The sequence below is a fragment of the Mya arenaria genome, chromosome 11 (genome assembly GCF_026914265.1).
Source record: "Mya arenaria isolate MELC-2E11 chromosome 11, ASM2691426v1".
NCBI classification, from domain to species: Eukaryota; Metazoa; Mollusca; class Bivalvia; order Myida; family Myidae; genus Mya; species Mya arenaria.
Window position 1 is genome coordinate 62609915 of NC_069132.1, and position 15825 is coordinate 62625739.

At 33.7% G+C, this 15825-nt stretch overlaps 1 protein-coding gene across 3 annotated transcripts in view; it reads left to right on the top strand.

Annotated features, from left to right (window-relative positions):
• The first annotated feature begins 1238 nt into the window (after window positions 1-1238).
• The window catches only part of LOC128207306 (uncharacterized), a 74501-nt gene continuing 59914 nt past the window's right edge, over window positions 1239-15825 (top strand). Inside the window, exons 1-4 of one of the 3 annotated variants that reach the window (XM_052910148.1) lie at window positions 1239-1401; window positions 7716-8277; window positions 8843-9477; window positions 9730-10040. In XM_052910148.1, coding sequence (XP_052766108.1) covers window positions 9851-10040 — 190 coding nt within the window. In that variant the 5' untranslated portion in view covers window positions 1239-1401; window positions 7716-8277; window positions 8843-9477; window positions 9730-9850. Of the gene's footprint in view, window positions 1402-7715; window positions 8278-8782; window positions 10041-15825 lie in introns of those variants that run through there. The other 2 variants (XM_052910149.1, XM_052910147.1) reach the window with 2 other exon arrangements.

Sequence of the window (15825 nt, forward strand, 5' to 3'; positions counted from 1 at the left end):
TAGAACACGGTTTGTATTTACATCCATTCAACTGTTCGTTTTCATTTCATCCATTCAAATGTCCGTTTATTGTATGCGAGTGTTTCATATTTGACAAAGACCTTGTTAAAACCCCTTACATTTTCCAATGTATTGAGTGATCGGCAATAATGCTTAGCGTAGTTGCTTGATGACCGCATTTAATGAAAATAAAGAAATTCGTTTATCCGTATCTGTTAAATGACCGCAATGTCTTATGATCTAGAGTGTAATGTGTTTTTTTAATGTTGTGTAATTTCATGAAATGTATAATAAGAAGAGTTAACTTTAGGATATAATGTACTTCTCTCTATGCTAATATGTTAACAATTATATATGCGTAAAGTACATGTTTCAATGCCCCTTAGATATATTTAGGTGTTTATCGCTATGCTCATTTAGTCATGGATGACATGAGGTTATTGAATACACTTGAAACTTGAAACTTGTTGACTTAAAATACCTTTATCATTTCGATTAAGGTTATCTGCTTGAAAGTGTGTTTATCATTTTTTTAATCAACATTGTGCGAATTACCATTTAAGCAGTTAAGTGTTCGCGATTATATTTTGTCTTATGGGCCGGCCTCTGTTTAAATCAACAGATTCACTTTATTAAGATCACTAACGGCTGACATCCGAATTGCGACAGATTTGGAATTTAAAAAATGTTTTCCCGTAAGACAAACATAATTTCAATCACTCTCTTCTCGGTTTCAGATCATTACATCCAGCACGAACAATTTCAACAGAATGCCTCCGTATGCCTGCCATTATAGTTTTATTCGGTAACAAAATATTTTACGAGGTCAGAAAGGCTTACGAAAAAAAAAAAAGAAGAATAATTCTATACAACAGATAATAATACTATTTTAGTACGCCAACTCGTAATGTTAAATGGTCCATAGATAAGAATATAATTGTGCGATTTTAAAATTAGGACATGAAAACAAAATAATTAGATTTGTGAAATCATTTAAGTTACTTACAAAAATAAGTTGAATATAAACTCAGGAGTTTAAGCTATAAGGTGGCTAGCAGCCTGCCTCAGCTTTTGTTAGATTGTTTTCTCTTTCAGAAAGAACTGCTTGATCTGAAAGGGGTTTAAGAATTTACGACCCTATTATCGAATTTCTTTTAATTATTGTGGCATAATGATAGCATTCGCTTCTGATTCAATAAATTGATTGATGTTTTTACAAATCAAATTAAAACTCAAATTACTTTTAATGTATTTTACGACGGCTGATGAAATGATAACAACAATCTAAAAGCGGTATTTATTCACAAACTAATTTCACAAACCACTTTTCGCTATTCACAAAGAAGATTCAGATATTATAGTGCAGTGGAATTAATCTTTACGGATTACTAGTACGATCATGTGAGTTTAAATTAAAGATGCACTCTTTCTTCCAAATAATATTTACCATAATTAATACTATCTTCTAAATTTACCGTAAAGGATAATTTGATATCGAAAACAATCGTTCTTTCATGAAGAATTCCGTGTCTTAGTACAACGGTAATTCTACCATATGAGACGATAGTTGATCACTGTAAATCTTTTAGCACTCACCAGCCATTTAATATTTCTGCCTTTTTAGCTATTAAATACACGATTACAATCTTATTATCAGTAATAAATGTTTTCCATAAATGCTTTATTTAGTAAGTAGTTGAATATGTATCACTTAAAATGTATGTTTGTTATACATGTGTATGTATTGATTTTGAATAAGAGTGTCACTTTAATTAATATACTTGACAACAACAACAGTAAATCGTTCTTGTTTCCACTGTATTTATTTTACAATGTAGCAAAGAGGGTTTTATTACAGGTTTTCCGGTAGTTAATTGAGATTTATCAGGGGAATTAAAATTATATAATTTTCAGCAATTAATATTTAAAACATTTTAACGCTAATTTATGATTGCTAAAGATGCACTCTGAGTTGAGGTTGGGGTTTCTAATGGCGTTTTATTTTCCTCCAACTTTGTTTCGGCCATGTATATTGTTCGTTTGTAACATTTTTTTCAATTTCCATCCTTGTTTGTCAATTACTCGAAACAAATGAACTCAACTCATACTTTTAAGAGAGTACTCATAAATTGTTTTAATATTTCAAAAATGTTGAATACATGTCGAAATCAATGGTTCTTATGAGGGATACCGAGTTTAATTTGAAAGAAATGAGCAAAAAACGCGGTATTTCTACCTTATGTGACTATAGTATATCACAGTAAATCTTTTAACATTCACCAATCATTTAATATTTTTGCGCTTTCTGCTTTTAGATACAAGGTGACAATCTTGTAATATGAAATTAATATTTTCCATAAATGCATTATTAAGTAAGTAGTTAAAATTGATGTTTGTTATACATGTGTATGTATTGATTTTGAATAAGAGTGTCACTTAAAAAAACACCAAATTGAAAATGAAATTCAATTTGAGACACTTTTAAATGATACCCACGGTTTTGGTCTTAAATTAGCTTTACTATTCACGGTAAAAGAACGTTAGTATCTTTATTAATTAGTTCCGTTTTATTTGAAATGGTAGTTTGGGTATAGGATACTAATTTAAACGCCAGAGGTGTTTTATAACAAATTTAATTGCACCGTAGTTAGAGGCTTGTTTGTTTTGTTTTATCTTCGCGCAAATATAGCGGGGAATGGGCCTTACCTAAGGTTCCCGGGGCGCGGGGGAATTTGGTGGAAATTGTGCCATCAGTTCGTCCCCGCAGGGCGGGGATTTTACCCGGGGTTGGCTGGATCGAAAGTCAAAGTCCCCGCTATTATCCGGACCTGGGGGGGGGCGTGGTTACAATTGACTGGTGCATTACATGAATTTCAATAGCTCTAAATAAACCTTTTATTTGTACCAGCATGGGAAAACCAAATTATGTGAATTCCGGGATAAACATATTCCAAGAGTTTGTTAGCATGTAATACGTGATGATACTGACAGCGTATCCCTGCTTAGTGCCCTAGTAAATCCCGGAAGACGAGCTACATTATTAGTGGCGTAATGCGGTTCATTAAACGTGAACATCTAGATTGACGATCAAACGTGTTTCCTGTAGAGTGATGTTGCAAGCAGTTTACTATTGAACAATTATTGTTATTATAAATAATGAAACACGATATTATTGTGTCAAATGATGTGAAAGGAGCAACCTTGTTGCAATCAATGTAATTTGTTCTGTAATTGTATTGCGACATTTACATTAGTATTCATTGTACGACAATGAGAAAATTCACATAATTATGTCATGCCAAATTTGCTTATGACATTTAAACACATGTCTCGGTGATTGTAGGTTTTTTGCGAATTAAATCAACAACAACAACAACAAAAACACAAAAACAACAGCAACAACAACAACAAAAATAACAACAACAACCGCAGCAAAAACAACAACAATAACTTCTAATGCGGTCAGGTAATTATACATATAACATACACATAGTTTACGAGCAGTCGAACAGTTTAGATATATTAACGTTAACGGCCCCGGTATGATAGATGTCGCAAATTTGTTTGCAATTTGTCAGAATGCTTAACTAGACTATGAAAATTCCTCGGATTGTGCTGGCGGTGAAAAAATGGTATAACCAGAACCAAAAAGGTTTTTAAGATTTATACAAGGTATATCATCTTTGTTACCACAAACATTATCACAAAAATGATGAATAAACAGGTGATACTAAAAGCCATCATGAATAGTTACGGCATACATAACACGAGCTGCACTGTTATTTTTTATCCGCCCGGTAGTTATGGGACGGCTAAGCCCCGCTTATTTGTAACCGTTCCTATATACGAGCTTATTTATCCGTACGGTATTTATGGGACGGTTAAGCCCCGCCTCCCTGTAACCGTTCCTTTATATCACTTTATTTATTCGCACGGTAGTTATGGAACGGTTATGCCCCCGCCTCCCTGTAACCGTTCCATTATGGGAGCTCCTTTATCCGCAGGGAAGTTATGGGATGTTTAAGCCCCGCCTCCTTATAACCGTTCCGATATGAAAGTTAATTTATCCGCATGGTATTTATTGAACGGTTAAGCCCGCCTACTTGTAATCGTTCCGATATGGGAGCTAATTTATTCGCAAAGTAGTTATTAAACGGTTAAGCCCCGCCTAATTGTAACCGTTCCGATATGGTAGTTAATTTATCCGCACGGTGGTTATGGAAAGGTTAAGCACCGCCTCCTTGCAACCGTTCCGATATGGGAGCTACTTTATACACACGGTAGTAATGGCACGGTTTAGCCCCACCTCCTCGTAACCGTTCCGACTTTGGAGCTACTTTATCCGCACGGGATTTATTGAACGGTTAAGACCCGCCTCCTCGTAACCGTTCCGACTTGGGAGCTAATTTATTCGCACGGGATATATTGAACGGTTAAGCCCCGCCTCCTTGCCACCGTTCCGATATGGGAGCTATTTTATCCGCACGGTAATTATTGAACGGCAAAGCCCCGCCTACTTGTAACCGTTCCGATATAAGAGTTATTATAAAGTCGAAAACGAGGAAAACAATCTCAAACACGGTACAATAGCTGTAAAAAATATACTGTATTGGAACTCCTGAAACAATTGTGAAGTAATATACATGTAATACAATTATTCTTAAAAACTGTCCTTTTAAGACATTGTATCCTTGAATCTGATGTAGCTAAAAGAGAGTGTATGTCTATTACATCATAGCAGTGCCGTTGATTTTGACACGCGAAGAGTAATATACCTCATACTGCGCAAACTTAATACAAGCACGCTTTTATATCACATCCGCCACCTCCTTGTCCATTCAAATGTCTGTCGTTCAAAACAATACGCACTCAAAATGTATATTCTGCAACCCCACGGGGAGAGGAGATTGGATTCATTCAAGGCGCTACAGAGATTTATAAAACACGGAACTACCTGGTTGGTATTCGCTGGTTGATTAACACATTGAGTACAATTGTACGACACATACTGATTTGATATTAAAGAAAACTTGATTACTATCTGACTATAATCAATAAAAAATGTGTTTGTACTAACTACTAACTAAATGATTCATAAACACATCGTAGTAGGTCATATTAAAAATAAAATAATATCATATCGAAAATAAGGGGTTAGGAGCTAAAAAGACAAAACGATGAATCCTTCCCTTCCCATCCCCAAATTATGGTTGGAGTAAGGCCGTTCAAACTGTATTATAATAGTAGCCTCTGACATATTTAATATATATGTATAACCAAATATTCTGATACTTGCTCTTTGGTTCGATGTGCTTTACGATGATAATGCAACTGAAAACGTAATCAAATATGTATATAGGAGTTCTTATAACCCACAAATCGGCTGGTGTCCCGGTCCAAATTATATTATACCTGATGTGTAAAACTTTCCCACGGTTTCCTCAATGTATCCTCAATGTTTTGCCGATAATCACTTGAAACTTGGTTATACAAATCGCTTTTATATTTAGCCCCAAGTCTTGGTACCATCCTGAAAAAAACATACCAGCCCCCGATATTAAAAAAACAACAACAAACACACACACACACACACACACGCGCACACACACGCGCACACGCGCGCGCGCACGCACACACACACATGAACAATAAATTAGTGTGACATCATATGTAGAATATAGACACCAGACCATTCCGGATCATTCCTAATTGATAAATATATTTCCACTGCAAAATGAGTTCAAATGAAACTTGGAACTTAAGTCTGTTTATCATGGGATTAACATAGAATGAATCATTTTCTGCTATCAAATGTCAAGAATACTAGAACAAAGTTTAAATCATGTTTTTTACTGATATTTCTCTGAAGTTGAAATTATTGTAAATGGAAATTAAATATAATCGCCAAGATCATTTATCAAATGAAATGTGTTTGGGCCTCTTTACGATCGGGAAGCCCAAAGCCTTTCCGTCCGCGGACGCTAAGCAAATAAACTATTTGACATGGCCTTGGTGTAATATCTCTTTTTACCATTTCTATTAAGTCGAGACACTAGTGTGGTTTAGACCTAATGATTCTCAGCACTTTGCACAAATATACGGGCTTGAATCGATTTGTGAGTGTGACTGCGCTATATAATATTATAGCATGCATCTTTATAATTAAGCCGTAGTACGACATACGAAGCTTAATTCCAGGTATATCTAAACCAATACGACCTCTAAATTCTAATTCTAGTTGAATTCAAGTATTTTTTCGTTTTAATTATCTCTAAAACTTCCACCAATATCTGGATAATTTAATAAATGTGCAAACTGTTCTTGAAACGCCTACTAAAGTTTGAAACTGTTTCCATATGTTCAGATTATATTTTACTGGCAAAACATCTGAGGATGTTTAGCGTTTTGATAAATGATCAAAGATGGTGAAAAGTATCATCGCCGTTTGTAATGGTTAAATATTATGTGTATGTACTTTAAAAAATAAATGGTTTGATGCGACGCAAACGCTTACACTAATTTATTTTTAGCTTTTAGTGATCTACATAATATTGTGTTTACTACTTTCTGCCACCTCAGATAAGTAGATCGAATAATTTAACCATGCTCGAAATTCTTATCTTGCCCACGGGCGGAGATAAAATGCCCGTATGGAACTTCTTTAATTGTCGCCACATTGTAATTACCTCGTTTGTGGAGACTGTCGTCTATAGCATAATGGAAACCTTGTCTTGTGGCAATATTTAGAACGTTTATTCATTATTTCTCGCTTCAAATGTCACCATAAATCAGTTTTCACGCACCTTTTAAGAAATAATGCTTTACTCTCCTTAGAACGATTTAAAGACCGATTTGACTATTAACATAATCTGAATCACTGCGCGCATAACCATAACTACCAAGAATTATCGTATATCCATACGCAATTATTTTCACTTAGCACAAAATAGTTCCAGCAAAAAAAAAAAATTTTACTTAATTTTGTTTTAGTGAGGTGGGAGAAAAAGCATCTACCATAGCCGCACGTGTAAGATAGGTTCATCCCGACCCTCTCACGGGGTGTTTTGCAAAACACCCTACGCTCGGGTCGGAATGAACCTATCTTACACTCTCGGCCATGGAAGATACTTATTTTCCAATATTCAGTCACTGTTAATATCTACCGCTTCACCTTATAAAATCAATAACGGCTGGCTGCTTATTTACTGAAATACCTGTATCGATAATCTTTAGAAATGCTTACCTCTCATTGCGCAAAATAAAATGTTGACAACTTAATACATATCAAAAATATAAACTGGTTGATTTAACTATACGCAACATGAAGAAAGGTCGCTGCGTTCCTAATTATATTTTTTCCAAACTGTTCTTGTAAAATTTAATATAAAACTCTGCGTGAACATTCCCAGGGGATCGCACCATTTTCTGGTGATAATCTTCACACAATACTAGACGGTAATTTCTAGGTGATAAACATGTCATCGGATGATTGTTGTCTATAAAATGGCACCAGCGAATGACATCTTTAATGGATTTCTTCAAAGAGTTATCGCTTCAATTGACGGAACTATCGTAGATGGAGCCATAATTTCTTATGCGCTTCACTATAAAGTGGTTTTCAGAATAGACATTTCTTGCAGAAAACAATATCTTTACATCAAACTGTGAAAGGCTGTAATGAAATCGGAAAGCTTTTTGTTGTTGTATTTTTTCAGCCTTGCTGACGACAGTGTGAGAAAATCGTGCAGGGACAGACAGTAATAATGAACGACCCTAATGTCGCGTTAAAAGTGACAATTTACTGTCCGGAGTGGTGAATTACAAGGAAAAAACGACAAATGATCTTCTGATGTTACTGATAAACATGAACACGAGTACAGTTCTAATTTAGAAACCGTAATCAGTGTATGTAACGGGATTAATTTGTCTAGATGGATTGGATTTGTGTCATAAGGATTTGACAAGAACTCGTTCTTCACAATTCATTAGGAAGCACGAATAGGACAACCTGTTACACATCAGAACATAATTACTTCTCACAAGAGGCGTATCAGACAATTATGACATCAAAAAGACTTTATTATTGTTCAAAGCACCTGTAAAAATAACAGACACTTACATTCTGGATTACCATGCATTTAAGTTTCCAAAACGTTCAGAATGTGTGTAACACAACAATAAACTCAAAGTAAACTGCTCTCGTTATTTCCCTGGGGTAATAATCCTAGGCGTGTGAGCTACAAGGAGTCTAGCTATGTTAACGGAAAACACTATGAGGTACCATTTGGGCCAGAAGTAGATTTTTAACAGTTGTAATGTTTAAAATATAGGTGTACCTCTATATTAAGAGGTGCCTGTTAGAAGATAGAAATACTCTTTTATCTTTATACCCTTAATAAAATGTGTATCACTATGTTATAAATAAGGATCTCCTTTGTATTTCAAAGTGAACCTCTATATTAAAGAGACACTCTTATTCAAAATCACTACATACACATGTATAACAAACATAAATTTTGAGTGATAACCCTTAAACTACTTACTAAATAATGCATTTTTGGAAATTCTGCATCTCTTTTTCAAATTAAACTCAGCATCCTTAATAAATAACATTGTTTTCGACATATATTTAACTGTTTTGGTATATTAAATCAACTATATTAATCATGGTAAAGCTTATTTGGGAGTAAGAGTGCATCTTTAAGAGGCGAAATATGTTCTCATACATATAAGTGCAGCACTAATTTCAAAAGGGCACCGTTATATTTAGACCTGATCTTTCTTCTTTGACTGTTGGCTTTTTTTTAATTAAACGATTGTTGACCCGAATGGTACCCCATAGTTGTACCAGATACTTAAAACAAAAACCATAAGCCGATTAGAGCTGCCAAGTATTCAATTTGTCTTTGTTAATGAGGACGCATACGCTAGGTATTATTATTTTCTCATGCAAATGTAAATGACTACCTCGAGAATTGCCTTGTAAGAGAATTGTAAAGAGGCTAGTGTTTATTAGTTTGTCATGAAGAAAGATGCCAAAACCATTATCGGGACGCGCTAACTGCGAAAGAAACAGGACTTGTCGTTAACTTCTTTCGCCGTTGCTATGGTCGAAGGGATTCCTTTTGTAACCTTAGACACTTAGTGAGAATATCTTGGCTAATGGATGACGGTCGTGAATTTCTCTACTCGCCTGGTGGGCTTCGATGGAATCAGATTATGAATATGATAAAACAAATGTAGCAAGCGGGACCCTATTTGTGAACGCGAACAGAGAATATTGGAATCGATTGGTTTTTGGATCATTTGCAGACAGTGGATTTGTCTGTTTTCTGGAAGAGTGTTATCTTTGTTCCTCTGATGGGTAGTCAAATGTGACTTGATGCGATTGTGATATAACATACTTACACACACTTTAAAACAGGAACGACGAAAATAATAATAAAAATGGAGTTTCAGTGATGAAAGGATATACATGTTTGTGACCGATATTCAGATTTCTTAACAAATCCCAATACGCTATTTTTATGTTTAACGTTGAACCTATAATATTGGAAAGGAACTTAGCGCGCTGATAAGAAGCATAGTTGTGAAGATATAATAAGCTCGGCCGCCTTAATAATTATTACGCCACATGTTACCAGAAATCATTATTTCTCCTCAACTATGCTTTAAAGCTGAAATAAGGTTGTTTTCTGTGCGATTTCCAATTCCTTTTCACTATAAAAGGGTATGCTTGTTAAATTCAAATTGACGTTGTACAAGAAACAGTGTTTGAAAAGGACTGGTAAAAGTTTGTTGTAATACCAACAATTTGTGCTGAAATATTTAAAACGTTTAATTTAAAACTATGAAAATTCATATGATATTAGCAACATTGCTTGCATATTTAACAGAAGCAATATTGGAAGAGAAAAGTTGTGATTTTGAAAATGGATTTTGTGAATTGACACCGAAAAACGGATTTAAAATTTACACAGCCGAAAATATAACGACGCCTGTATGTGGACGTATGTGCACACTTCTGCAAAGGACACAAGGTAAGGCATACCATATAATTAAATAAATAATTTAGATGGGTTTTCCACTGTTTACAGGGTCTAAAATTAGATATTTTACTTCATTTGTATTTTAATCCATTCAATTCAAAACAGCAGTGAATCGTTATCGGAAGCTTAGATAAATGATCTATTTTTCCTATCTATTTGAAAGTATGGCAGCGATTAAATTAGTTCAGGCTGGATTTTGAAAGAGATTTGATTAAAAAAGTATGTGTCTGTTGTTTTAATGCATTTAATCATACATATATATTAATAAAAAGTAAGAACATCTTAAAAATGTCGCCTACTCGAAATCTGTTGCATAATATCTTAAACCATGCTATTAATGTTCAAGCTTGCAGTTGTTTTTTTAATGTAATCAAGTTCTCTTACAGTAAGATGTTCGTTCACATTACAAAATTAATTTTTGCATCATTTTCAATTTAAGAATCATTTCTTACCAATTCCTTGTTAAATATACGACAATATATTGAATGTGTTTAACAAATGTGTACCATAGATATTGTTAAGTTTGGTGACTAAAAACCATTAAGCATATTTTCATCAAATAAAGTCTTTCAGAAATTTAGTGGAGGTTCATGAAACTCCGTTATAAACATGAAGCAAAAGTAATTTAAAATAGATGGAGACGTTTGCCTCTATACTAAGCAATATTAAATCATATTCTAATATTGCTTTGAATATATATACATTTCCTGGCATGTACTACAACTGTCTTAGAATATTTAAAGTACCGCAAGTATCAGAATATAACTGGCAATTGTACACCGGCAAAAGTTATTAAAAGCAATAAGTCACCAATGCATTAATTCTCCATTGAATTTGTCTCATGTAGAGAGGCTATGAATACAAATTAAATGTCACTTGCATTTCTTCTGATTCTGAGTAACATTAAAAAGTGTAAGTGCCCTTTGAAACGAATCGAAATTAGTGATAATTAACGCGAGTTCAACGGCAGTCAAGAACTAAAAGAAGTGAAATTCTCAGAGATAATTACTAGCTTGAAGACAGTATCTTTAATTAGCGTTTAGTGTTTCTACAAACTTCAAAGATATATTGAATCGCATTTTGTTTGTGTGTTTTACAAGCCAGAAGAAGCATGAGAATAACTGTCAGTTAGGCCGAAAAAAAATGTTTGTTTAGGGTAACCTTCCCAAAATTTCTAAGCAGGGTAGGTAGGGATTTTTTTTCAAAATCTGTCGTAAGTGTTTTCTTGCACATGGCAGTCTTTCCTACACAACTGTCATTGCCTGACTTTGTTTTATCATATAAACAATAATTCTGATTAAAATCTGCATTTATCCGCCCTTCGTAACTCTCTGTTCGCTAACAAATATTTTATTTTGCTCAGAAACGGAAAAAATAGTTAGGGTCGGCGCATTTATATAGGTAGGGTCGGGTTACCCGAAACAGACACATATTTGTTTTAGGCCTGATAAGAAAGTAAAGAATTCAATAAGGATAAATATATAGCAAGGATAAGTGTTTTATTTTCTGTGAAGTTAGATGACATAGAACATAATGTATGCCTCAGATTTGCATGGGAAGAGATTGACGCGCATACAATACCTAATGTTGAACTATAATATTTGTTTTCCTGGGTTTTCCCTGCAAAATTATATTATAGTTAATTAAAAATAACTCATTTTAACTTGACTGTGACGAATGCAGAAAGCTTATGTAATCTCCTTCGAGTCCTTTCCAAATGAGCAACCAGTTATGTGTTCTTGTTTGAAAGGCCATGAGAAAATACCCCTTGTTGGGATCAAGCCAACAATGGTAATAATAACATTAAAGCATTAAAGCTTCACTCTCACAGATTTACTGGTTTTAGAATTATTATTGTTTTGCGTAAATATCTGCAAACCAGTGATAAAAGACTGCTGACAAAAATATCAGAACGTAGATGTCCATATTTCCGTTCGAAAATTAATGTTTATGGCTTAAACCGTTACTAACGGTTTAAGAAAAATGCATAAAACATACATTTTTTAACTATATAATTTTTTGTCAGCAGTCTTATATTACTGGTGTCTATGAAGTTTCGAAAAAGTTGGCTCATTCCAAGACAAAATATAAAAAAGCTGTCAAATCGTTCAATCTGTGAGAGCGCAGCTTTAAACTTTTAAAAAAATCCGAACTTTAATATGCCGTTTACATTAAATTTAGCATTGATATTTAGTTTATTCTATGTCAATTTCACAAGGGTTGTAAAGAAAGCTATACATTAACTTAGGCTAAGCCACTCTTTTTAGCACGATGTTGCGAGAGAGTGTGGTCTTGTGTATAAGTATCCGGAGAAAACTCACCTGTCCGTCTCATTGACTACAAATCAAACTCACATGCTCGCTTCGACACGCAGGCCGGGAATCGAGCAAAGCCCACCTTTGTTAGTAGCGATTGTGCTAACAACTGCGTCGATCGGACATCCAAACATTAAAGATGCAATGTTGTTCCCAAATAAGATTTAACGTTTTAATTTCCAAAAAGGATGAATGAATGTCGAAAACAATGATTCTTATGAGGGATATCGAATTAAATCTTAATGAAATGAGCATAAAACACGGTATTTTTACCTTATGAGACTAGAGTAGACCACAGTAAATCATTTAGCACTCACCAATCATTTAATATGTTTGCGATTTCTGCTATTAAATACACGGTAACAATCGTGTTAGCAGTAATTAATATTTTCCATTATGCTTTATTTGTTAAGTAGTTAAAGGTTTATCAGTCAAAACTGATATTTGTAATACATTTGTTTGTATTGATTTTGAATATGAGGGTCACTAACATTTCTGAAAGCTAGACTTTAATAGCCGCTCAAACAAACTGTTATTATCATACCGTAACATATTTCCTAAGGGCCGTAATCCATCGATTTCTTATTATCTTATTTAACAGATGTAGCAAAAAATAAACAGAACAGAAAACTGTTCGTTAATTAATAGCTTGGCAATTCCGATATCCCAGGTGTTTCAGATAACATTTATTTTCGCAGATACCATAATTTTCATAAACATATGTCTTTTAAAATCGTATTCTAGATTGAAATTAAAACTTGACTGTACTGCGTAGTATGTCCATTAAGTTTAATATCCGTCTGATTTTTAGTTCATCTGAAAAATCTTAAAGGCCTAGTTTAAGAAATGGTTGGCATGACAATCCCCTGCTGTGGATCTCCTGCTAATTGCGCTGATGTCACAGTAGGGGCCAATTTCCTGTTTATTGGCTCAGGGCCATTTAGGGTCCATTTCTGTAATAAAACCTCCAAATATGCACAGCAGGATATTCAGATCGGAGATCTGATAGGACAATTAAGCAATTAGATTAAGATCAATACACAGGTTATATGTCGGAGGTCAAAATAATCTATCGGATTATAGAACCATATGCTACTATTTATTTACGTAATATTTACAGTTTTTCGGTCAATGCAACTACTGTATCACAACAAACCTCATTCATGTTAGTTGTATTTTTCAAAGTGTGAAGAATTCTTCGTTTTTACAATTCTTTTCATGTGACAAAAGTAAAAGAGCTGCATAGTGATATATTTGTATATTGTTAAGCCGTTTTAATGTTGAAAACTAGTTCCGTAATCAGACTAGCGAACCCTTTATGAAACTGTTCTTAACTAAAAGGTCTAGTTAAAGCATTCTATAAGTGCCCCCCCCCCCTCAAAAAACCCACAAAAAACACACACACACACACAAAATAAAACACAAATAAATGTGTACAGAACATAACCTCTATTCATTGATCTTAATCTACTTGCCTTGATCCCTCGTATCAGATTTCTGATCTGAATATCCTGCTGTGCAGTTTTGAAAGTTTTATTTTAGAAATTGAACCTAAATGGCCCTGAGCCAATAAACGAATACACAGGTAATGGACCCCTGCTGTGACACGAGCGCAATTAGCAAGAGATGCACAGCAGGGGATTATCATGCCAAACATTCCTTAAACTAGGCCTCTAAGGGGTTGTATTCAATATTCTACTTAAGTCAATCTTATGGTCATACATTATTGATTTCTTTTGTTCTATTGGTTAGTTATTTATAACGAGTAATCCGATTAGTTTCATTGTCTTAAATACATTTAAGCTAAATATTGAAAACCAGATCAATATTTGATTCTGACCGATATATCTCATTTGAGAAATGTGCAGAGGCATAATTCTGCCTCTAAGGCTATTGTTCATTCTTTCAAATCATTGCATAAATATCGTTAGGCATACAGAAAAATAATGTTTCATTATCAAATATTTATCGTATATAGTGTTAAGACAATACAAGTATCAAAATCACCGGTTCTAAACCAAGTATTTGGAAAACGTAATTGCTGTTTGTTAGCGAAATTTATTTCAGAACAGAAATTCAGGAGAAAATTACAAAACAGAAATTAACTATTAATATTTGATTGGCAATTAATCTTCTCAGGGCCACCGATGTTTCAAATTTTGTAGTCTTAAACTAACTGATCTGAACAGTTTGATGTTTAAATTCAGCAGTGGTGAATTGATTACACACCATGATCCCATTTCAAACTAACACAATTAGCCAGGAATTAGTTCAGGAAACTCCGCAATAGACGGGACTTATTAATAAACTAAACTAATTTCTCTCGGGAGCTTTACTTGAAATATTCTCGCTAGGGAATAGATGTATTATAATGTGACAGTCAATGTTATTATATTAATCAAACAGTGTTTTATTTCAAGAAACAATCACAATTTAATTTGATTTATTAAAAAATCGATCGATTTAATAGTTATAAAAATCTTAGAAAAAGATTGCCTTTTTCCACGTTAAGATTGATGGAGAATATTTAACTCAGATTTATTCAATTATAAAAAAACAATGAAATCTGACGAACAGAATGCCGTTTTTTTACATTCAGCTTGATAGAGTAAGAACATTTTAATCAGATTCATCAATATACTAGAACAAAAATTAAATCTTGGAAAACAAATGCCGATTTTCAACATTTAGATTGATCAAGTATGACCATTTTTTTATCATATTATTAAAATGTTTAAACAATGAAATCTTAGAAACAGAATGCAATTTTTTAAATTACTTTATAATTAGATGACCTGAGGGGACATATTTTGTAATTAAGAATCATAAAAAAAATCATTGGCTGAATATGTAGGTTTTGTTCTAAGAATGGTAGTGCATTAACATTGTCTATCGAATCTTCCTCTAGGAGTATCTGATGTGCTTGATATGTATATAATCAGGGTCGGTTTTCACTCACGTTTTTAGTTTGGGTTTCCGACTGCGGGTTCATTTTCGAAAGCTATACTTGAGTCCCCGTTCAAAAAATCTTGTTATTATTATAGTGCAACATATTTCCTAAGGGCCGTAATCCATCGATTTCTTATTATCTTATTTAACAGATGTAGCAAAAATTAAACAGAACAGAAAACTGTTCGTTAATTAATAGCTTGGCAATGCCGATATCCCACGTGTTTCAGATAACATATAATTTCGCAGATACCATAATTTTCATAAACACGTGTCGTTTCAAATCGTATTCTAGATTAAATTTGAAACTTTACTTGGCTTTTATGTCCATTAAGTTTAATATCCGTCTGACTTTAAGTTCATCTGAAAAATCAACTACTGCAGGAAGGAAAATTCTGCTTTTAAGTGATTTCTGAAAACATGCAATTTATGTTTCCATGGAAGTTTAGTGTAAAATAACACTTTTAACACATAAAGACCATTAACCAATGTTATAAATGTGTTTACCGCTT